The 21,609-nt window shown below is 52.2% G+C and overlaps 10 protein-coding genes across 10 annotated transcripts; 5 read left to right on the top strand and 5 right to left on the bottom strand.

Moving 5' to 3' along the window:
* Window positions 1-795: 795 nt before the first annotated feature.
* GUITHDRAFT_98620 (hypothetical protein) lies at window positions 796-4,211 on the top strand. The gene is made up of 4 exons (XM_005819261.1): window positions 796-3,689; window positions 3,822-3,879; window positions 3,932-3,961; window positions 4,088-4,211. Exons 1-4 carry the CDS (start codon window positions 814-816, stop codon window positions 4,145-4,147), a joined length of 3,024 nt encoding a protein of 1,007 aa, XP_005819318.1. The 5' UTR covers window positions 796-813; the 3' UTR covers window positions 4,148-4,211.
* Window positions 4,212-4,312: 101 nt separating this feature from the next.
* Window positions 4,313-5,163, bottom strand: GUITHDRAFT_148703 (hypothetical protein; the record flags this gene model as incomplete). Its single annotated transcript, XM_005819260.1, has 5 exons — window positions 4,313-4,381; window positions 4,426-4,509; window positions 4,579-4,694; window positions 4,720-4,818; window positions 4,959-5,163. The coding sequence occupies 5 exons, from the start codon at window positions 5,161-5,163 to the stop codon at window positions 4,313-4,315; spliced, it is 573 nt and encodes a 190-aa protein (XP_005819317.1).
* Window positions 5,164-5,424: 261 nt separating this feature from the next.
* On the top strand, window positions 5,425-6,552 carry GUITHDRAFT_121505 (hypothetical protein; the record flags this gene model as incomplete). The annotated part of the gene is made up of 4 exons (XM_005819259.1): window positions 5,425-5,580; window positions 5,650-5,952; window positions 5,997-6,368; window positions 6,418-6,552. The coding sequence occupies 4 exons, from the start codon at window positions 5,425-5,427 to the stop codon at window positions 6,550-6,552; spliced, it is 966 nt and encodes a 321-aa protein (XP_005819316.1).
* Window positions 6,553-6,744: 192 nt separating this feature from the next.
* GUITHDRAFT_166724 (hypothetical protein) lies at window positions 6,745-8,224 on the bottom strand (the record flags this gene model as incomplete). Its single annotated transcript, XM_005819258.1, has 10 exons — window positions 6,745-6,808; window positions 6,947-6,990; window positions 7,041-7,106; window positions 7,291-7,342; window positions 7,465-7,529; window positions 7,574-7,732; window positions 7,781-7,831; window positions 7,876-7,931; window positions 7,974-8,020; window positions 8,091-8,224. The coding sequence occupies 10 exons, from the start codon at window positions 8,222-8,224 to the stop codon at window positions 6,781-6,783; spliced, it is 702 nt and encodes a 233-aa protein (XP_005819315.1). The 3' UTR covers window positions 6,745-6,780.
* A 1,032-nt stretch (window positions 8,225-9,256) lies between these two features.
* Window positions 9,257-10,626, top strand: GUITHDRAFT_82398 (hypothetical protein; the record flags this gene model as incomplete). The annotated part of the gene is made up of 7 exons (XM_005819257.1): window positions 9,257-9,310; window positions 9,443-9,706; window positions 9,790-9,970; window positions 10,093-10,146; window positions 10,328-10,406; window positions 10,449-10,507; window positions 10,553-10,626. Coding segments are annotated over 7 exons (765 nt in total), but the record flags the coding sequence as incomplete, so codon positions are not given.
* Window positions 10,627-13,336: 2,710 nt separating this feature from the next.
* Window positions 13,337-14,851, top strand: GUITHDRAFT_166723 (hypothetical protein; the record flags this gene model as incomplete). Its single annotated transcript, XM_005819256.1, has 10 exons — window positions 13,337-13,384; window positions 13,433-13,547; window positions 13,606-13,685; window positions 13,732-13,776; window positions 13,826-13,882; window positions 13,945-14,016; window positions 14,070-14,113; window positions 14,188-14,286; window positions 14,333-14,399; window positions 14,550-14,851. 10 exons carry the CDS (start codon window positions 13,337-13,339, stop codon window positions 14,736-14,738), a joined length of 816 nt encoding a protein of 271 aa, XP_005819313.1. The 3' UTR covers window positions 14,739-14,851.
* Window positions 14,852-15,104: 253 nt separating this feature from the next.
* Window positions 15,105-16,852, bottom strand: GUITHDRAFT_148698 (hypothetical protein; the record flags this gene model as incomplete). The annotated part of the gene is made up of 8 exons (XM_005819255.1): window positions 15,105-15,682; window positions 15,743-15,803; window positions 15,855-16,016; window positions 16,101-16,190; window positions 16,381-16,476; window positions 16,523-16,595; window positions 16,693-16,748; window positions 16,850-16,852. 8 exons carry the CDS (start codon window positions 16,850-16,852, stop codon window positions 15,105-15,107), a joined length of 1,119 nt encoding a protein of 372 aa, XP_005819312.1.
* Window positions 16,853-17,594: 742 nt separating this feature from the next.
* GUITHDRAFT_148697 (hypothetical protein) lies at window positions 17,595-18,989 on the bottom strand (the record flags this gene model as incomplete). Its single annotated transcript, XM_005819254.1, has 9 exons — window positions 17,595-17,663; window positions 17,776-17,903; window positions 18,203-18,257; window positions 18,279-18,347; window positions 18,398-18,439; window positions 18,484-18,538; window positions 18,584-18,678; window positions 18,724-18,852; window positions 18,972-18,989. 9 exons carry the CDS (start codon window positions 18,987-18,989, stop codon window positions 17,595-17,597), a joined length of 660 nt encoding a protein of 219 aa, XP_005819311.1.
* Window positions 18,990-19,373: 384 nt separating this feature from the next.
* Window positions 19,374-20,428, top strand: GUITHDRAFT_148696 (hypothetical protein; the record flags this gene model as incomplete). Its single annotated transcript, XM_005819253.1, has 4 exons — window positions 19,374-19,379; window positions 19,435-19,506; window positions 19,533-19,581; window positions 19,644-20,428. 4 exons carry the CDS (start codon window positions 19,374-19,376, stop codon window positions 20,426-20,428), a joined length of 912 nt encoding a protein of 303 aa, XP_005819310.1.
* On the bottom strand, window positions 20,419-21,346 carry GUITHDRAFT_156359 (hypothetical protein). Its single transcript, XM_005819252.1, has 6 exons — window positions 21,239-21,346; window positions 21,163-21,193; window positions 20,979-21,110; window positions 20,821-20,922; window positions 20,690-20,776; window positions 20,419-20,648 (listed from the first exon to the last, which is right to left on the bottom strand). Exons 1-6 carry the CDS (start codon window positions 21,295-21,297, stop codon window positions 20,529-20,531), a joined length of 531 nt encoding a protein of 176 aa, XP_005819309.1. The 5' UTR covers window positions 21,298-21,346; the 3' UTR covers window positions 20,419-20,528.
* Window positions 21,347-21,609: the final 263 nt, after the last annotated feature.

Here is a 21,609-nt window from a genome sequence, read left to right as displayed (position 1 = left end):
CGGCTCCCTCGCTCCCTCGCTCCCTCGCTCCCTCGCTCCCTCGCTCCCTCGCTCCCTCGCTCCCTCGCTCCCTCGCTCCCTCGCTCCCTCGCTCCCTCGCTCCCTCGCTCTCCCTCCCTCGCTCCGTCACATCCTCTGCATGTCGCAGGGCTTATCAGCACGTTTCTTCAGGTTTGTTGCCTCCCTGAATCCCGGGGCCCGGCCCGGCCCGGACGGCCCCGGCCCGGCCCGGACGGCCCCGGCCCGGCGCCGGGTCCACCCCGTGACCGGTTCAACGGTTAACTTAGTAGTCCGACGGTCACTATTGGACTCCAGGGCGGGGCCGAGACCGTGTCTTGTACAGTACCGTACGTCCTCGTTCTGATCAGTTTTCGGGCACGCCGCCTGGCGTCGTCAGTGACTCAGGTGAGGGCCGGGCACTGAAGTGACTGGCCGAGCCTCTGAGCCTGACGGTCCGCCGACTCCGGCGAATCCGGGCGCGACCGTGCCGGTCCTATCGGTACGCCGGCACGGTCCGGGCCCCGGCCTGATCCGGCGCCGCGCCGCCCGGCCCGGCTCCGGCCCGACTCGGCCGCCCACGGCGGCCACGACTCGAATTAACCACTAAGTTATAATTTTAGGTCACTTTGTAGTTATTCAATATGGATTTCGCTTATCCTTGTATGTTCCCCGGCGCAATTTAACAGAAATGACACTTATTTAGAACAGATTTAATTCATTTAGGTAGAATGCAGTAAAATTAAAAGGGTTCTGTCCTAAAAAAGTAAGGCAAATAAGGCATAAGCAGCGGCCATGCAGGTGGTAGCCGTCGCCATGCTGCTGCTGGGAGGCGTCGAGGCGTTCCAGCATGCTCCTCCTCTGGCGCGTTCAAGAGCTTTAGCATCCTCCTCGCTCACCCCTTCCCTTGCTTCTCGCTCTTTCTCGATCCCTGGGCTGCGCCAGAGGCAGGGGAGCGTAGGGTTGAGGATGGGGTTGTTTGATACGGTAGCGAAGAGCTTTGGAATGGGCAAAGAGGAGGCAACGAGTGAGGGAGGAGTAGTGTTCGGAGTCGGATCCCCGGAGAACCAGAAGTTTGTGAAGGAGCTTCTCGTGCGAGTTGAGAGCAAGATCAACGTGCTCGAGGAGCAGATTGAAAAGCTGACGGACGAGCAGCTGCGAGCCAAGACCCAGGAGTTCCAGCAGAGGCTGCGAAAAGGAGAGACTGAGGAAGACATTCTCGACGAAGCCTTTGCGGTTGTGCGCGAAGCTGCATGGCGTGTCCTCAAGCTCCGCCACTATGACGTGCAGATGGTGGGCGGCATGGTGCTGCACCAAAGGAAGTTGGCGGAGATGGCGACAGGAGAAGGCAAGACGCTCGTAGCGACTCTGCCCAGCTACCTGAACGCGCTCTCTGGCAAGGGAGTCCATGTGGTTACTGTGAACGACTACCTGGCAAGGAGAGATGCTGAGAACATGGGACAGATCCATCGCTTCCTTGGCCTGACTGTCGGACTGATCCAGGCAGAGATGAAGCCTGAGGAGCGCAGGGCCAACTACGGCTGCGACATCACCTACGTCACCAACTCAGAGCTCGGCTTCGACTACCTCCGCGACAACCTCGCGATCAAGCCCGAAGATATCGTTCTTACCCGCCCGTTCAACTTCTGCATTGTAGACGAGGCAGACAGCATCATGATTGACGAGGCACGAACTCCCTTGATCATCTCAGAGAAGACTGCTGCTCCAGCTGCCAAGTACGCGAACTCTGCCAAGATCGCGACTGTGCTGGAGGAGAAGGTTCACTACACGGTTGACGAGAAGTCGCAAAGTGTCACGTTGACTGAGCGAGGGTTCTCGGATGTGGAGAAGATCTTGAATGTGAAGGACCTGTTCAACCCCAAGGATCCCTGGTCTCCCTACATCATCAACGCCCTCAAGGCCAAGTCTCTCTTCAAGAAGGACGTCCAGTACGTCGTGCGCGCCAACGAGGTCATGATCGTCGATGAGTTCACTGGCCGTGTACTCGAGGGCCGGCGGTGGAGCAACGGGCTGCATCAGTCGGTGGAGGCCAAGGAAGGGCTGAAGCCCTCGTCCGAAACCCAGACTGTCGCCTCCATCACCTACCAGTCCTTCTTCCGCCTCTTCCCCAAGCTCTCTGGCATGACAGGAACAGCGAGGACGGAGGCCAAGGAGTTCGGCGATATTTACGGGCTCGAAGTTCTCTCGATCCCCACGGCTCTCCCGGTCGCTCGACGAGACAACCCTGACGCCACGTTCCGCACACAGGCAGGCAAGTGGAAGGCCGTCATGGGCGACATCGCGCGCAGACACACCAAGGGACAGCCGATCCTCATCGGAACGACCTCGATCGCAGCGTCTGAGCAGCTCTCGAAGCTCATGACGGAGCTCGAAGTGCCGCACGAGGTTCTGAACGCCAAGCCTGAGGTCGTGACCCGTGAAAACGAGATCGTCGCCCAGGCTGGACGCGCCTTCGCCATCACCATCGCGACCAACATGGCCGGAAGAGGAACTGACATTCTCTTGGGAGGCAACAGCGGTTTCTTCGCCAAGAAGCGCATCATGCAGAAGTTGGCTCCTGCGCTTGTGGACAAGAAGAACGGCTTGCCGTCCAAGGAGGCCATGGAGATCAAGCAGAACCCAGCCTGCATCCCCCTGCCTGAGCTCTCCGAGCAGGCCGTCAACAAGATCGACGAGGCTGTGCAGGCGGCGGCGTCGGCGCTTGGGTCGCTCCCAAGCATGCTGGATGTAGAGTCTCTCCTTGCTGTGGCGGCTGAGACGGGGCCAGTGGAGGCGGGAAGCCATCTGGAGAAGCTGCGGGAGGCTTACAGGGTGGTGAAGGAGGAGTACGACGTGCGATGCAAGAAGGAGAAGGAGGAGGTAGAAGACCTTGGAGGTCTGCACGTCATCGGCACGGAGAGGCATGAGAGCAGGAGGATCGACCAGCAGCTTCGAGGACGCGCTGGACGTCAGGGGGACCCCGGCAGCTCGCGCTTCTTCCTCGCGCTCGACGACCGTCTGTTCCAGGTGTTCGGAGGGACGTCCATCGACGGGCTGCTCGATAAGCTCAAGGTGGAGGAGGACATGCCGCTGGAGGCCAAGTCAGTGAGCGACGCGCTTGACGGGGTGCAGAGGAGAGTGGAGGAATACTTCTACGGGATCCGCAAGGAGATGTTCAAGTACGACGAGATCCTCTCATCGCAGAGAGAGTCCATCTACAGCATGAGGAAGAAGTTCGTCACTGAGGACTCGGACTACATGTCCAACACCATCCTTGAGTACTGCCTGGACACGGCGGAGGAGATCGTTCCCAACTACATCAAGGAAGGGAAACTCGACGCCTCAGGCCTCGCCAACAAGCTCGCGCAGTTCTTCGACGGCATCCAGCTCAAGGACTCGGATATCGCAGCCCTCAAGTCTCGCGATGAAGTGCGGCAGGTGGTCCGCAGGCAAGTGGAGGAGGTGCTGGAGAGGAAGGAGGGAGAGCTGGATGCGGTGAAGGAGAGCTTCTCGTTCGAGATCGAGAGGTACATCATCCTCACGCAAGTGGATCTTCTCTGGAAGCAGCACCTCAAGGATATCGATTTCCTCAAGGATTTCATCGGACTTCGCGCGTACAAGGGCGACCCTTTCATTGAATTCCAGCAGGAGGGCTTCGAGCTGTATCAGGACATGCTCAAGGCAGTCAGACGGTTAGCATCCATCCAGTCTCTCCCCCACCTAACTGCGTCTCCTTCCTCCTCCTTCAGCTCCCTCCGACTCGTTCCTGCTTTCACCGTGCTTACAAGCGACTTCCTTGACCTGACTGTCGTTGTGTGATCCAGGAACACCGTCTACTCCTTCTTCCAGTACAAGCTCAAGAACGAGGAGAACAAGGCAAAGGTGCGCTCCCTCTCCAGGTTGCCGTCTCTCTGACCCCCTTGCAATGTAACAGGCTGCAAGCGCTGCCCCTAAGAAGAAGAAGGTGAATGTTGCTCCTCCTCCTCCCGTCCTCCCCTTCTCCTCCCCTGCTCCAGTTGCTTTCCTTTGTCGGTTCCTGCTCGTCTCCACCATTCCCTGTGCTGCGTCTTTCTCACTGTCGCCCTGCAGGGAGGCAAGAAGAAGTGAGCAGAGGGGACGATATTCATTTCAGCCTGCAAGAAGGGGATAAAGTTCAGGGATACATCTTCATTCACTGTTCAGCTCCAGCTGTTTGTGTTGTTTGACAAAAAACAAGCTTGTCATTCCTTTCTTCTTACAAGATGTCGCATAGCACTTGCCTCATCTCTCCTCCCTCCCTCCCTCCTCAACCCCTGCACTGCCACATCGACCATTATCAACATACGCCGTTTTCTTCTGAGCACTCGGTGCAAGTTCCGACGTATCTCACAGCATAGACAGGAACCTTGTCATGAGGTCAGATGGGTTGACAAGCAGCTGATCGGCAACCTCTACTACTGCCTCAGTCTTGGCCACGACGCATCTCCATTCATCGAACTCGCCGTCGCCGTCGCGTCTCAACAGTTTCCTGACCTGACAACAAGAAGAAATTTCGAAAATCAGCCAGCAGGAGAGGGAGGAACGACATGTGCGAGTCGTTACCTTCACTTCGCCGTCCGTCGAGTCTTCCACAACCATCCCCATGTTCACTTGCTTGAATCCTTCCAGTACGTACTCCACGATATCGCCCTCTGTGAGGTGAGTCACCGCGTGTAGAGCTTCAGAAGTGCAGCAGAGCCGCACCAAGAGGAACGAAGTTGTCAGAGCTTTCATGCATGCGATATCCTGCTTCGTCCAACGGATCCACACGCTGCATCTTTACGAGGTCTTCGCCGTCCCAGTCTGTAAAATCCAAAGGCATTCAGAGGGACTGACGCTTATCGACGTTGAGAAAGCGCAATCAAGGTCAAAGACATTGCAATCAAACAGAACTTCACATCAAGAATGTCCCAACATCACGGAAGATCTTCATGTTCAGGTACCGCTGAATTCAATTTGTGCCTTCATCTTGCTTGCTTCATGTACCCTCGGCCGAAGTGGAGCCACTCTCGGAAGCATGGTGAGACGCATGGCATCTGCGGTGAGAGGAGCGCGAAGGTGGTGAGAGAGCATGAGAGCACAAGGGGGCGAAAAGGCGGCGGCTCCCGCTATCTGCATGGCCAGCAACAAAAGTGCGCTTCCCGCCATGCTGACGAGTTTCCTCAACCCTCATACCGACAATAACGGTAAGTAACGCTTTTTCATGCCTTACCCTACGATTTGACAAGCTTGTCGTGCAAGGAGGTGCAAAACATGGCAGGTGAAAAGGAAGAAGCGACTTTATACGCGTTCGATGCTGATGCCAGACGATGGACGACCACCCAAGTCAGCGTCTCGACAAGCGATCAACCTTCCTCGTCACCAGCAGCACAGGCTGCTCAGACCATCCTGCACGCGACGATAAAACCAATGACAGGGGGCGACGATGACTGGCAGGAAGAATGTTGGCTGCTAGAGCAGGGACAATTCAATACCAATCCCTCAAACTTAAATGCGCTAATGAAAAGCAGACAAAAAATCGAGATGCATGAGAAAGCAATCATGTATTCCATGATGTTTTTCCAGGTTAGTCTTGCTCTTGCTTTTCCTTGTCTTGTTCTTGCGTTCTCCTGATTCCATTTTTCTCTCCTCCAGCCATTTCCCAAGTCTTTCTGCCCGAAGCTAGGCAAACGTCGCATCCTAGTTCGAACACATACCAAGCCACCCACGTTCTACGAGACCGAAGACCGCGATGGAGAATCGAGGGAATTCGAGGCGATCCGCGTCTGCCGGGGGGCGTTGGAGGGCCCAAGATCGGCAGACGTGCACAAACTAGCCATGTGCTGCAGATCCTTGTACCGATACACGAACCGCAGCATGGCGATGGCTGAAGTTGACTTTGCCAATGGTTTCTGGACTTGTCCGAAGATTGTAACCGGAAACCAGGTTGTTGAAGAGGTATGGCGAATCAATCATGACAGAATGTTGACCTTCTGCGGCAGATCAAAGAATTCAGTGAGTTGTACTCCAGTCTACTCGGCATCTCTGCCAATGACGTCATCGCCATGGAAGATCGAGCCTTTTTTCAACTCTTGATTGAGCGCAAACTACTCTCGTTGGACCCGGAACAAACAGAGCTCACCACTGATATGTCTGCATCCAACTTACACCTCGATTTGTTTGATGATTCTCCTACCAAATTTCCTTTTGCTGTGCCTCCTGTATACCGAAACATATCGCCTGAGGTGTTTCAGAACGACGTTGCCTACGATCGGGATCTCGAAGACGTGAAGCAATCGATCGTTCTTTGTGCTTCAAACCCTCACGAGTTTCAGGTGGACTACAGAGTTTCTTCTCGAGACATCCAGTTGAAGGTCAGAAGTTCAACCCTCCTCTGCCTCTATCTCACACATGTCGCTCAAGCACTGGAGCACGCAGGGGCTGGTGCTGGGCATGACGTCGACTGAGAATCGTCTGAAGGTGATGCAGCCCTCGCATGTGGATGAAGCTTACGAGCTAAATTTCAATGTCATCAACAGCTTAGGAAGAGCTGCCTGAGCGCTGAGGAAGAGAGACAATTGTCTTGGACGAAACAGACAATGTCTCGTGTTGAACTGCTACATATCCAAGCTTCATACAAACACAGATCTGCTTTTTGTTAACCAGTTTCATCCTAGATGAGATATTATGATGAGTGTGATGGACTTAAAGGAATACGTTGCAGCGATGTAGCAAGTAGAGCAAGAATGTGACAAAACAATGTTCTTACAATACAATCTCTCTATTTTACACTTTCTCCGCTTCTGATGCGTTCCTGTCATTTCACGAAAAACCCATGTCAGCTCAAATCTCTTCCACATTTTACGTGAAGACACGACTACCAACTCTCAACCTCTTCATCTCAGCACTCCAATCATCTCCGCTCCTTCCCTGTGTCCTCCATCATCCTCACCTCTCTTTCGCTCCCACTGATCGCAGGAATTGTTCAACCTCCACCTGCTCAAAGCTTCACGATCAGTTCGCACCCTTCCTTCCCTTCTCCTTACATGTCCCGCTGATAGAGAGAGAGGAGTATCCCCGGCCGACGTCTCAGCATCAATGTTCGCCCCTGCCTGTTTGGCTTCAGCAAAGTCCCATGCTCCTCCTTCCATAGCCACTCGCTCAACTATCCTCCCTCCCCTCTCCCCAACCTTCCTGGTGTTGTTCTCAAATCCCTCTCTTCCTTCCCTTTCTATTCCTCCCTTCCCCTCCCCCCCATCCTCGTCCCCTCATCGTTTTTCTTTCGATTTGCTCTACCTTGATCAGCTGTCGAACAATCGCAAGATGACCTCGCGACGCTGCCAAGTGTCTGGGCATCAGTCAGAACCAGGCGGGGAGGAACTGGTCAGATAGAGACGAAGGGCCAAGCTGGTGAGGTCAAACAAGAACAGGGCATAGCGGCAAAGAAGCTGGTGGGAATGAGAGGCGCACAATGCTTGGAAGCCATTCTCGTCTCGGACGTTTAAATTTGCGTTTCCTCTCAGCAGTTTCTCAACCTGCCGTCAAGGTCATCAACAGAAGGCCGACCTTTCCCCCTCACCGCTTCACTATCCCCTTCCCTTGCGCCTTCCAGCAGCGACTCGTCGCGCTCCGATGGAGTTTCGCCTGCCCGGTCTCCCGAGATGGCTGAGTATCCCCGCATGCTCGGGAGAATCCCTCCTGTCGCTACCGTCCCTCCCAAGAAAGCAGCTCCCACGCACTGCAAGCACAAGTCTCAAAGTCCACAAGCAGCCACGTGTAGCCTTACGATGATGCAGAAGAAAGTGAAGAGCGTGATGGCTAAGAGAACAACTGTGATCTGAATGGAATCATCCTCTTCCATCACCAAGCAGGAACTTTCACCTTGAAGAGCAGCGCAAGATGCCAAAATCTTTTCTCGAAGAACTCCATACAAGCGTCTTCGACTTGTCAGGTCAAGCATACCAAGCGCCTCAGCTTACCTCCCATCGAGCTCCACAGCATGATTCCCCATATCGCCATCGACAGACTGGCAGCGAGCGGTCACGGGAGGGTGGAGGCAGAGGGTGAAGGTCGAATATCACCAACCCCTGACTCACTTGATGAGCGGAGGTACCGCAGTGAGGCCAGTGAGGGTGGTGAAGGCGGCGATGATAGCTGAGAGAGTTCCAAGCACGGGAACAAGAATCATCACCTGACACGAGATCAGCGAGACTCCTTGCCCCTCCTCCATCTCCCTCACAGTCAGGCATAACAACCAGATGTTGTATCTTGATCCACACGCTGTTGTTGTGGACTCTCTGGTGAAATCATTCAGATTCTCCTCAGATAACAGGAGCACAGCATATCACATGGTTGTGAACAGTGTCCATATCGCCCAGATCATGTAGATCAAGCCCAATACACACAAGATGCTAGCACGTCTAATTCAGTCTCTTGACGCCTATCCCATCACAGGAGCACCAGGCGCAGCATACGGCGAACATGACTGCGACAGACATGGGTTTGTTCCCCAGTCCGTCTTGTGAGGACCTGCTGTCTGCTGCCATGCACAGTCATGTCTCGAGGAGCAGGGTCGTGAGATACCATGATCAGGTCGTCTGAAATTCCTTTCGCGATCCTAGAGGATAAGGAATCAGAATGAAGTTTGGTGTATGGATGAAGTCTTTCAGAGCAGAGGCTCTATCCATCTCGCTCCTCTCACTTCTTCTCTCCTCTCTCCCTACCCTTCCTCCTCTCTCTTCTCGTCCCTTCCTCGACACCTCCTCAACAAACCTGCGCCATGACGAAGTGACGAGCTTGAAGAACCGAGGCGGGCTTGCATCGGGGAGCGAAAGGAGGCGTGATGGGCGAGTGCCATCGCAGTGGAGGGGGGCAGAGCGCCATGTTGATGCACGCGTCCTCCTCTCTCCTCCTCTCCTCCTCCTCTCCTCCTCATCTTGGTTCCTCGCTCACTCCTCACCTCTCATGCTCCTCATCCTCTCGAGCTCTTGCTTTCCGCCCTCGTGAGCCGTCACGTGTAGTCATAGCAAGTGCCTTGGAGGGACGAGGAAGCAGATCGTTCGAGAAGTTCATCGGGAGGACCAGGCCTGACAAGGTGCCGGACAACTACGGCAGAGGTAGGAACAATGCAGTCAGCAGCTCTTCCCCTCCCTGACTTGGCCGTCGGCATCGCAGGTGGATGGTACGGGATGGTGTTCTCAGGGCTGGGACCAGCAGGCAGAGGAGTTGACCAGCAGGAAGATGTTGACGCGTGTCTGCAGGGGCAGCTGTCTTCACGAATCCTTTTGACGTCGCAAAAGTCAGGATGCAGCTGCAGGTCCCTGATCGCATGCAGGGCAGGCGGAGGATCTGACCGGTGCTATTCGATTGAGACAGGGGGAGGCGTCATCAGGAGGAAAGAAAGTCTACAAGAATGTCTTTGACTGCATCATCAAGACTCTGCAATCAGAGGTCCTGCCTGTCTGCTCTCAACCTCATCTCTGATGCTCCCCAGGGTCTTGAAGGAACGCAGCGGGGGCTGACGGCTGCCATCATTCGAGAAGGATCGAAGAACTTCTTTCGCATAGGCCTCTTTGAGCCCGTCCTTGACCAGCTGCATGGCACTGAGCACAAAACTGCCCCTGTGTGGAAGCGACTCGTTGCTGGAGGAATATCTGGAGCAGTGGGAGCGATGATATGCAACCCGATCGAGATAGTCAAGACAAGACTGCAAGTGACTTAACTTGATGCCTCTCAGCGTGTCAGTAATGGAGCCTTCAGGCCTCCAGTGTTGCTGCTACCTCTGTAGGGTATCAGGGATACAAGTACAAGGGCTTTCTCGACAGCTTTCGCGTCATCACCAGGCAGGAAGGAGCGTCAGCTCTTTGGCTGGGAACGGGGATCAGCACCATTCGCTCGATTCTTGCGACAAGTGCCAACATGACAGTGAACAGCATAAGGCAAGCCGATTTTCTCTGCCTTCCCTCCTCTCATCATTGTTCCAGCAAGGAGAAGCTTCTACATGACCCGCACTACGCACATCTAGGATTCAAGGTGAACCCACGCGTCCCCTGCCGTGTGTCAGTCTGAGGTTGACGATTCAGCCTGGCGCCATCACAGATGGAGTCTGCGCCATGTTCTCTGGTCTTGCTTGTGTGGCTGCCAACAATCCAGGTCTGCCATTCATCATCACCACCATCCTCCTCCTCCTCCTCCTCCTCCTCCTCCTCCTCCTCCTCATCATCATCATCATCAGCATCATCATGTTCACCACCACCACCACCACCACCACCACCACCATCAGCAGCAGCAGCAGCAGCAGCAGCAGCAGCTCTTTGACGAACTTCTTCTTCAGCGGACGTGATAAGGACGCGCTTATACAACCAACCATTCAAGATTGTAAATGGAAAGCGTGTGGGCGAGTACTACCCCAGGTCAAGCAGGGCAAGGAGAGATGTAAGCTGATGCTTCTTCAGCACCTTGGGCTGTGCAATGAGTATCCTTCGATCCGAAGGGCCTCTGGCGTTCTGGAAAGGTGAAGTCAATGATCTGAGTCAACGTTCTTACACGTGATCGGCAGGGTTTACGGGCCACTACTTGCGTACAGGACCTCATTACATAGTTTGCTTTGTTTTCATTGGTACACAGGACTGAGGCTTTCACTTTCCCACGTTGACTTTCTGGTTGGAAGGATACTTGCAAAGGGGAGCGAGATATCTGAAGGAGCAAGACAATCGCAGGAGATGGGAGAGCGAGTACATCCATCCTGATGTATTCATCACCGCTTATACTCTCATCAGGATGAACACATTGTTTGTCAAGTACGCAGATCATGACACGAAGACTTGGACGTTCGAGTAATCATCTCATCGATGTTTTGCGACAGCGTCATGACAGGAAGAATTTCAGGTCGATTCAGAATGCCATGCTCTCAGCGGTGGAAGAAGATTCTCAAATCAAACGAACACAGTGAATTTTTCTTGTTCCTCCAATGCTTCTCCTAACCGTGACAAGGTCCAAGGAGAGAATCCGAAAGGATGCGGAAATTTTCCTCATCTCGCTGCACAAGACCCCCAGTGACTCGATCAACTTTGAAGAATTCAAGCAGGTCTCAGAGCAGTCGCCGCACGTTCCTGCTGATCTACCTTGTTAGGTTGCAGCCGAGTACTTCAACTACGCAGTTGCATGCCACGTTCAGAAGGATGTATGAAATGTTTTGAAGAAACAACCTAGAATAAAACAACTTTGATGAGAATGAGTGTTCGTGAATTATCCACAACCAAATATGTACAGAAGAAGGGAATGATCGAGCTCGCAAAATTAAGAGTTGTTGATGTGATAGTTGTCTGTCTGCTTCCCATATTCTGTGACAACATCAAAGGACCGCTTTTGCGTATAAACTCTTGCCTGATGCATGTTTCCACCATGGTGCGGTGGAGTAGGGGATGTAGCCGGGCGTTGCCTCTACTTGTGCTTCTGGGCAGGCAGTGGACTCACAGGAAGCGAAAGGATCGTCCGCTGGACTGTCAGAGACGTTAGAATGAAGAGTTATGACAGCCATCGCGCACTCACAGAACATTGACTTGCTTGAGTTTGTAGAACCTCGTGAGTTTGACGAGCAGAGAGAACATGCGCAACAGCCAACTGTGAATTGAGTTACTCGAATATCTGGACCAAGAAATATCGAAGCCCCATGCCTCCCTGCCTCCCTCTTCCTCTCATTTTCCCCCCAGCCCCCCCATCCCTCTCCCTGCATCCCTTCCCTGCTTCTCTGCCTCCCTTCTTTCCTCTACCTGTACTTTTCTCCCTCTCTCCCTCCCTTCTTTCCTCTACCTATACCTCTCTCCCTCCCTTCTTTCCTCTATCTGTACTTTTCTCCCTCTCTCCCTCTCCCTGCCTTCTTTCCTCTACCTATACCTCTCTCCCTCTCCCTCTCTTCTTTCCTCTACCTGTACCTCTCTCCCTCTGACTGCCTTCTTTCCTCTACCTGTACCTCTCTCCCTCTGACTGCCTTCTTTCCTCTACCTGTACCTCTCTCCCTCTCTCCCTCCCTTCTTTCCTCTATCTGTACTTTTCTCCCTCTCTCCCTCTCTCTGCCTTCTTTCCTCTACCTATACCTCTCTCCCTCTCTCCCTGCCTTCTTTCCTCTATCTGTACCTCTCTCCCTCTTCCCTCTCCTCTCCCTTCCTATTTTGCTTTCCATCCATCCTGGTCCCTGTTCTCTCAGCATTTCTATTTCAGCTCTTCGCTACCCTACACCCTAAATTGTCTAATTCGGACTACTACCCCATAAAACTGAAATTGGGTTGGCGTGAAATACATACATTTAATTGGTGAAATAAATCGGTTGTTGATGTCATTAGCTGCTGATAGAGATGGAGGAGAAGAAAGCGAGATGGTTGAGATGATAGGGAGATGGTTGAGGTGATAGAGAGATGGTTGAGATGATAGAGTGATGGTTGAGATGATAGAGAGATGGTTGAGATGATAGAGAGATGGTTGAGGTGATAGAGAGATGGTTGAGATGATAGAGAGATGGTTGAGGTGATAGAGAGATGGTTGAGATGATAGAGAGATGGTTGAGGTGATAGAGAGATGGTTGAGATGATAGAGAGATGGTTGAGGTGATAGAGAGATGGTTGTGGTGATAGAGAGATGGTTGAGGTGATAGAGAGATGGTTGAGATGTCCTTGTATATCTCAAGCATGATGGCTGTATGTCGGCATGATGGCTGTATATCGGGATGATGGCTGTATATCGGGATGATGGCTGTATATCGGGATGATGGCTGTATATCGGGATGATGGCTGTATATCGGGATGATGGCTGTATATCGGCATGATGGCTGTATATCGGGATGATGGCTGTATATCGGGATGATGGCTGTATATCGGCATCATCGCGCTTTTTGCTGTTTTGCACTTTGCGATGTCCACCTGATGTACCCTACCCTACCAGGTGTTCTGATACTCATTTTGATAACCCTACCCTACCCTTACATATTAACCTTTCCTTTACTTCAAGTACCCCTTGCTTTCCCATTTCCCTGAGACACCCTACCCCTTATGCATATCACCCTATCAGTAACTCTGGCCGGAGGTACCCCCTTCCATCGCCTCGCCAACCCCTCGAGCTACACCGCTTCTTGCGGGGGCATGGGAGGAGGGATGGGAGGGGGGGTCGAGGACGACAGAGGGGATGGGGGGAGCGAGGCAGAGGCGAGGTAGAGGCGATGGTGTTAGCAGGTAGATTGCATGCCTCAAAGTTAGAACGAGAGTGCGCGGCACTTGGAGACAGACGAGACAGATTCATCTCAGTTTGTCTTTCTTTTCGCCCAGTCTCACTCTCTAAGCAGGTATTCGACATGGAATGGCTTAAGAATGCTGCCGCAAAAGCACAGGCTTCGCTACAGGTTACTGATGGGACCAGCGTGACTGTTTGTGGTGACTCGTTGTCACAGGAGGCTGGAGTGGTGGAGAAACTAGCACCTGTTGCATCGGTTGCGAATGAGACGAAGACCTTGTTTTCTCAGTTTGGCAGCTCCTTGGAAGAATCATTCAACAAGAAGACAGCAGGTTCACTGAAATATTTGTCTTGTCGTTTCCTGCCGTCACGTTCCATGTTGTACTGCAGAAGCCAAGAGTGGAAGTGAAGGGGACGTCTCGTTCGACAAGATCGGAGCTCCGTGGGTCACATCTCACTTGGGGTTAAAGGTGAGACAAGGAAGCATGCACGTCTGCCTCTGACGCGGAGCTTCAGCCATTCGAAGCCGACATGAAAGCAAGCATGCTGAAGATCACAGAGGTTGAGAGCGCCTTTGGATCTCACAGGCATGTTGAAAGAAGTTTTGCAGGGAAGCGACGAGGAAGTGAAGGCGAGGTTGAAGGAGCGAGTTCCTGATGACGACTTTGTGAGCTTTCCTCTCCTCCTCCTCCTCGTGTGACATGGCGTCTTTGCTGTGCCGTATCTAAGACCTTCGACTTCTTGGAACCCTCATGCACTAAACGGGCGATGGCTGCGTTGGAGGCTGATGCAAACCTCAAGGTGGTTGAGCTTAGGTTCTTGGATGATTTTGATGATGAGTGTTGCTGTTGCAGAAAGCCCGACACAAGCTTGTGCCTAGCAAGATCAAGGAAGAAGAGTGAGTGATATGATCCGTGCTGACTTTGCACCTGTATCAAGATGTTCAGGACTTGACAGTTTCCCCTTACACAGCTTCTGGAGGAGCTACTTTTACAAGTGTGAGATGATCGTGCAATCATACTTGAAGATGTGCGTCGAGAGCAAGAGGACCCGCGAGAACACGTCGAGCACGTAAACAATTTTTTTGCGAACCTCCCGAGCTCTGATCTCGTTGTAGCACCAGGTACCCTGATCCCACAGATAATCTCGACTTCGAAGGAGCAGAATTCGTCAGTGACGAGCCGGTTTGTTTCCTATCATCGATCCTGTCCTGTCCCATGTTCACGACGAACTGAGGGCCAGCTTTCTTGATCTCCTGCTCCCTGTCCTTGTCTCCACCTTTCTTCTTTCTGCTTGCCCTTCCTTTTGTTGGCTTGCCTCATTCAGCTCGCTAGGTCAACAAGCCGGCCACAAGCGCGGGGACCTCGGCTACCAAGACTGACTCTGGTCTCTCATGGGAAGAGGAGATGGCGAAAGAGCTTGAGGGAATCGACGTCGGACCTTCAGACAAGTCGAAGGCAAGCGATGCGAAGCCGATAGATGACCTTGACGACGAAGACTTTGAGAAAGAGCTGGGAATCTAGAGGAGAAAGCAGAAGGTGGATTTTCGACGGCTCAAAACGCTTCGGAGAGCTTTGATTTCATTATTTTGAGTCACTTTGATGCAACAAGTTTGCGATGAATAGAAATTGATCCTGACAAGAGGCTAAGCTGCATAGCATCATACGAACATGATTCTTACTGCGTGTTGCATCCTTGTCCGATCGAACGTTTCCTCCTTGAAAAACTTTCCCAAGTGTGGAAGACCGCCTGTTGGCGCATCACAATCATTCAATTGCTTCTGACTTGTATCCATCACCTTGGTCCCGGAAAAACTCCTCCAGTCTGTCAGCCGCCTGGCTAGCATCTTCGCTTTGTTGTCGTCAATAGAAGAAGAGGACAGACGGTACTTACCTCTTCCAATAGATGTTGAAGCAGCATAACGCTTCGCTCGCTCCCAACATCGCAGGGTTTTTCTCTTTTCCGATAAATTTTATCTCCACGATCCTACCGAGGTAATCCCTTGTTGGCATGTCATGGCGGAACATGGAGGCCTCCAGGAGAGTCGTCACGATCTCTCGCAACCTATTCAACGGAAAGTTGTACTGCAAGGAGAGGTGCTTCCCCGACCCGAAGTCATCCTCTTGCTCTTGGCCAGCGACTTTCTGCGGCGGGGGGAATGGAAACCAATTCTTGCCGTGGTACCGGTCGCTCTTCCAGAATCGAGGGAGATGGTCTGACTCGAGACGGTGGAGGAGAACTTGGTCGGGGAGGGGGTAGTCTTGTGAGTCAGCAGGGTGATCTCCTCTCGCATCAGGTTGAGGCTGACACGGTTCCTTGGCTACTTGCTGACTTGCGTCTTCTCCCTCCTTCCTCCTCAATCCGACCACAGTGACTTCTCCTCCTCCTAACCGCATGTGCCCCCAAACGTGCTCGTAGCTGGCATGTAGCCCTCTCCCTTCCTCGCAAGCTAACTCGCAGAAGTTTTCTGCCCATCATCGAATGAACAACTCTTTCACGGATTTTCACAACTGAGACGTAGGCTCACCTATGGAGAGAGAAATCACTTCCTGCTCCACATGATAGACACGTTCAACACGCAAGACCACCTGTAACATCAACAACCTCACGAACTTACTTAAGAATTTGAGAAAGTTTACCTCTGTTATTATTCCCAGCTGGCCCAGACTCATCCTAGCAGCTCTGAAAAGACTCTCGTCATCCACCTCCTGGTCCCTGAGCGCTTCAGAGCTTGACTGCTGCTGGGGCTGACAACATCCCAAGGTCTTCAGTTCACCGTTTGGCAGAATCATCTTGAGACCCTGGTATCATGTCTCACGTCCAAGCCTCTCATGTCCTTCGAACACTATCCCCCAACTCCTCGACTGATTCGCTTGTTCAATTACCTTGACAAGCTCTGAGGTTGTGCCATATCGTAAGCTACTTCCATGCGACCCTGTCGAGATCATCCCGCCAATCGTTTGGTCCAACAGGATCTCGAATGGCAGCAACAGATCATCGCATGCACATTCTCAATGACAGAAACAAGGGAAAGGAAAACAGCAGCCACTGAATGCAGTAAACATGGAGCATCCAATGCAGACGAAGACACAGCTAGGAGCATCTAGACGAGACGAAGACACAGCTAGGAGCATCTAGACGAGACGAAGACACAGGTTCTCTTACAGGTACAGAGGGGATGCAGAGGTCATGGTAGGAAAGCGCAGAGATGAGGGACCGCAGGAGGCAGCCGGCCTGGACATGCACAGCTTGACTGCCATCCTTGAAGGAGAAGTCAGACCTTCAGTCAGAGAACCATCGATTCCACCGGGAGAGTTGAAATTCCGAGGATGCGGTTATAAGACTTCATGTCCACTCGCAGAAAAGATGTCTCAGCCCACCTGATGCAAGAAGAGAATGAGAATCAGAGCGAAGAGATGTGGCAGAACAACGAGAGAAGTGACAGCATACTAGGAAATGGGAGCATGGCACAGTTACCTACTCCAGCTGTGATCAGCACCTACAGGTACCACTCCAGAAGTATTCAAATTCACCTGAACAGCAAGTATGTCAAGATCTACGATTTATGATTTCACAGACTTCCTTACATTAAAATCCACCATAGGGCATGAGACGCTCTGTTCATGTTTCTTACCATGTGTTGTCCTCATAATTCTGCAAATAGATCAGAAAGCTATGGAGCTTTGAACACTGAAACAACTTTTGCATGTCTTCAACATTTGTAAACCGATAAACAAACAAGGGAGAACACTGTCTTGTCCCGCTAGCGCTTGTCAAAGTTGTTCTTGGCAGCAGCGGGCAGCAGTTTGGCAGATTTAATCGTGCTGGATGATCTTCTCTGCTGAGGATATCAGCGACAACATCGCACACGTCTTCAACAAGCTTTTGACGCATCATGTTTTCACTTTCCCGCGTCTGTTTCCCTGAGTTACGCTGGAGTCGCTTGATGCTCCATACGACTGCAGCATCATAGAGGGCCTCGTCTGGTGAGGTTGTTGCTGACGTTTCAATCTTTACACCTCGCTCCTTCGCCTTCACAATCTCGTCATCCCCTCACAATCGACTGGTCGTCACCATGGCTACCTTGGCACAATCTCTCAACGCTGACCACATGGCCTCTTGTACTCCTCCACTGATCCATGAGTCCTTTGCATTCAGTTTGAATGTTGTTGATTCCAAAGGCTCTCGGTTTAGGTCACTGGATAGCAAATCGAATTGCAGGCGATTGCTTTCGAATTCCCATATCAAAGAGCCCTTCTCTGTTTCAATTGATAATCCATTAGAGCAGGTATTATCTGTGCTGGAATACTCCTGGTCATCTTTGAAAGGAACTCCTTCTCTATCATGTGATGCAAGAAATTTGATGCTGATGAGACCAGTTAACCCATTTTCATGATGAAGTTTAGCTTGAGACTCCTCAAGATCTCGTTCAGACCGTAGAGCTTCATCTGCATGATCAATCTCATAAGACAAAACGATAGTTGCGCAATTGCAAAGACAACGTTCATGCGAGGAGGTCACGGAGGAAATGTGGCCAAACAACACTCGGAGAGACCTTACCTGAACAATCATCAGTGCACAGGCCTGTCGATGCAAAATATATACGAAATGCACTCCAACATCAAGGACCCATCCTCCATCTTCATCCTCCTCTTTCTCGTTGTTGTGCAGATACTCGCCCCTCCACCCTGTCAAGCTTGACAACAGAATGATCTTCACAAACAAGACCGTGGACTTGAAACACCTCGGTGGAGCGAGAATCTGATGGAATATCAGCTTGTAGCTTGTCACCCTGCCAAGACAGCAACTCTGTACTTGTATCAGTTCCGGCTTCTAGGCTACCAGGCACGCAGACATTCAAGAGATCCTTAATTTTCATCACGACCGGTTTGCAACTCCAGTTCTCAAGGACGTTCCACGTGCATCCTGTGCTCTAACGCGTACTTCATTCCCATGGCGACATGCTGTGACAGGTTTCATCCCCTACCTTTTGAAGGAAGCTTTTCCAGACCCTCGATAGCTGAGCATAGTTCACTGACCGTCTATACGCAAGTATTTTCTACCTGCTGTAACGACCCAGCTGCAGGTTTCTCCGAAATCACAATTTTCCCGGCGTTCAAACATTTTGAAACCTAAGAATGTAGATTGTGAAGAGAACACATCGATGCCGGTATTCACTCACAGCATTCGCCATGTCCGGGATTGGAAGCGCAAGGTCAGCAATCTGCCGCCCCCTCAGTCACAGTCTCCCACAAATCTTGCTTATACGTCGAACTCGCACCCGCCGAGAAGATCGTCGATGCTCGTAAAGCTGGCGATGCTGCTGCAAACTCTCGTCATTGTCATTGTCTGCGAGCCGCGGGCTTACCTTGCTCTTCCTCGACCCAGTCGCCGCTTGGCCTGCTCAATCGAGGCATTTGTCCTGCTACATAACGCTACTAGGCGAATTTTGACTCCGAGAACCTGCAGATGTTGAGATACAACGAGTCTAGCTCGTGATATGCTCACGTTCATGGACGATTCTTCTGCTCGCAGGAGCGCTGGTATGTGAGCTTTCCTCGCAAACCATCCACATCCGACCATAGCAACTCGAAGCTCCTTGAGCTGCTGGATGGAACCAGCATCGCCCGCAAGCATCTGCAGCCATGATTCACCTAAAAAGATACGCTTGTCCTCGTCGTAACATTTTGCTGCTTCTCTTCGTCTTTTTCCTCGCCCTTCCTCTCCGCTTCCATCTCGATTCTGCGTGCATCAACCTGCCGCGATTCCTCCATTGCGACTGCTCCCCTGTATCGCACGTTAATTTTCGTTACATACCGCAATTGCAGTACTGGTGCGAAGGGACGCCAAAATGGCAGCACAACACATGGGGAGAGGGAGGCGGGAGATGGTGTGGCCAGCAGGATGAGGGTCAGAGGATACAGAGATAGGGCACAGAGAAGAGAGAAGGGTGGGAAGGCAGAGGAAGAGGGCGAGGGAGCGAGAGAGTGGGGGGAACAAAAGGAAAGGCGCGAAAGTGGCCAAGGGGAATAAGGAAAGATTTTGTCTCAGCAACATTTTAGCAGAGGGTCTTACAGGCTCTCATTGAAATGATTGTCCTGAAGACATGAGAGAGACTTTAGAAGAACTTGGGGGCTTGTGAACGAGGCCGCTGAAAAATGATGGTAACCGAGTGCTTCTGACTGCTGGAATTCTTTAAGGAATGGACTCCCTGCTCAGCCGTTGGAGACGGTCAGAATTATCGACCGTCAAGGCTGCTGGGGCTTCGGTAAGGCTCGTGTGAGTGTGATGGTGAGAGGGAATGACTGGTGCGACAGGTGCTCGCCATCGTCTTGTGTGTCCTCGTCGCTCGAACTTCGGTCTCTGGTAACGCATGGGCTGACAAGATGATCGCGCTGTTGCCCGTTATGCCTGACGGATGCTGACAGGCTCTCATCGGGCTATGCTCGTGCAGACAAGTTTGCAAGCACAAGCCAACAAGAACAAGTTGTTTCCTCAGGAATTTCTCGATGCAGCAGAGCGCGTGCAGGTGGACAGGGCGATCAAGATGATCGCTTTGAACTTGGACAGGGAGAAAGCAAAGCGAGCTAAGCTCATGCGTTTGCATCATAAGATCAGTCGGCGGTTGCGCTATCAGCAGGAGCTTGCCCGTCAACTCAAGGCGTCAGCGACAGATTTGTCTAATAAGGAGCTCGAGAAATACACGAGCTACCGTATTGCCAAGGGGAAGGAGGACAGCATCCAGCAACAAGTGGACCTTGACCATGAGCTTGCCTCTCTGATGGGAGCAAGAGCGCAGCAGGACAAGATCATGGCTGTCAACGCGATTGTAGATGCAGAGAATGAAGTGAAGCAGGCAGACGCGCTGCGTCACAAGATCCAAGAGCTCGGTGTCAAGGCTAGGAAGGAGGGCGAGGAGGCTGACGCGATGGTTATGACGGCTCACAGCCTCTTAGATGATACGATCAAGAAGCGAAGAATGGAGGAGAAAGCTTCTGGGGAACCAGCAGCGGCAGCCCAGGAGCCGCTGCTGAAGCGACTAAAGAAGCATCAAGTGATCGCTGAGCGAGAGATGGAGGACGACATCCGAGAGCTGGCAAGATCGCAGCTGCGAGAGAAGAAGCTGCTTGGCGTGGAGGGGGTCGACCCCATTTCACGCAACCTAGAGAGCATCAAGAACGTGCAAGGAGAGGCAAATCAGCTGCTGCATTGACACTTCACTAGCAATAAACAGACAAGATGAACTCAACTATGTACACCTACGCCTCCCTCCACCGCCGCCCTTGTTCCTTCTGTCACAGTCCTCCGCCCTTCTACCCTCGTCGCCAAGAGCTGCTTCCTCGGCATCGGTAGGGGCTGCTACTGCACAACCATTCGCCCCGATGCATCTTCATCGCAAGCTCCTCGTTGCCGCCATACCAGGACAGGGAAGGCTGAGAGCACGTAAGCTTGGAAAGAGTATCAACTACCCGACCTGTCCGGCGAATTCAATCCCATTTCTCTCCGTAGGGAAGGGAAGTGAATCTTGCCAGTCCATGCAGAAAAGCGAATCATGGGTCAGCTGCGGGGCTGGTGAGCGCATTGTGACTTGACGACATTCTTCACCTTGTCATTGTTCCAAGTGAAATAAGGCAGCATCACTGTGCTCCCGAACCACTCGTCCGTCCGAACATGGGCCTGATGCTTTTCCAAGAAGTCTTTGACCACCTGCTCGCCCGTTTCGATCCATTCAGACCATTTCAATCTATAGACATCATGCGCACCTCCACTATAGGACTTCCTTGAATCTCACATGGCGCTATGCAGCCCCACAGCCTAGAGTTGAAGGGTCGAGAATGAAGAACCGAGTCGCGCATGGAGTGAAGTTGTTTGCCGGACATGATCCAATGCTTCACCTAGAGCCTCGGGTCGTCAATGTCGTGTCCACATGCTCCAGTTATATCATACCGCATCGACCTCTCGCTGAATCACATCATGTCTGCAGAAGCAGATTAGCACTATGAGCGGAAGAACCACAATATACCCGGCCTCACGAACAATGATTCTCCTCCTCTTGCTGTCTCCCTTCGTGCCTGTGAACATTCAGTTCAACTGGAGCTTTACATCTTCAAAAACGACCGAATTCTAGGAAGGGCCAGAAAGCCCAAGTCATCTCTCCGTAGTCTTGAAGATGTCCTGCTGACAATATTTCGCCTCCAAGAGAGTAAATCTGTGCTCAACTTCCTTTATTCCATGAGGGTTGAACATTCCATCACCTCATCCTTCGTAGTCGTCGACGAACTTTCATCAAGATACACGTGGATGCGCCAGGTTGGACCGTATAACTTCTTCGCCTGACGGACGGAGTCCAACAGCTGAAGACATGTTTCAGTCTCAACGTGGCTTTGCGACAGC

This window comes from Guillardia theta (assembly GCF_000315625.1).
Source record: "Guillardia theta CCMP2712 unplaced genomic scaffold GUITHscaffold_234, whole genome shotgun sequence".
Classification (NCBI taxonomy): Eukaryota; class Cryptophyceae; order Pyrenomonadales; family Geminigeraceae; genus Guillardia; species Guillardia theta.
The sequence above is the reverse complement of the archived record's forward strand: the minus strand, read 5'-3'. Positions and strand labels throughout refer to the sequence as shown.

Bases quoted from the DNA above. Each gene is read 5' to 3' on its own strand.
- GUITHDRAFT_98620 (XM_005819261.1), top strand. From the start codon at position 814: ATGCTGCTGCTGGGAGGCGTCGAGGCGTTCCAGCATGCTCCTCCTCTG. The intron at 3,690-3,821 runs GTTAGCATCCAT...TGTGTGATCCAG, and splicing joins ATGCTCAAGGCAGTCAGACG to GAACACCGTCTACTCCTTCT. The intron at 3,962-4,087 runs GTGAATGTTGCT...TCGCCCTGCAGG, and splicing joins CTGCCCCTAAGAAGAAGAAG to GAGGCAAGAAGAAGTGAGCA.
- GUITHDRAFT_156359 (XM_005819252.1), bottom strand. From the start codon at position 21,297: ATGTTCACAGGCACGAAGGGAGACAGCAAGAGGAGGAGAATCATTGTT. The intron at 21,194-21,238 runs GTATATTGTGGT...CTGCTTCTGCAG, and splicing joins ATCATTGTTCGTGAGGCCGG to ACATGATGTGATTCAGCGAG. The intron at 20,923-20,978 runs GTGCGCATGATG...ACGGGCGAGCAG, and splicing joins AAGGAAGTCCTATAGTGGAG to GTGGTCAAAGACTTCTTGGA.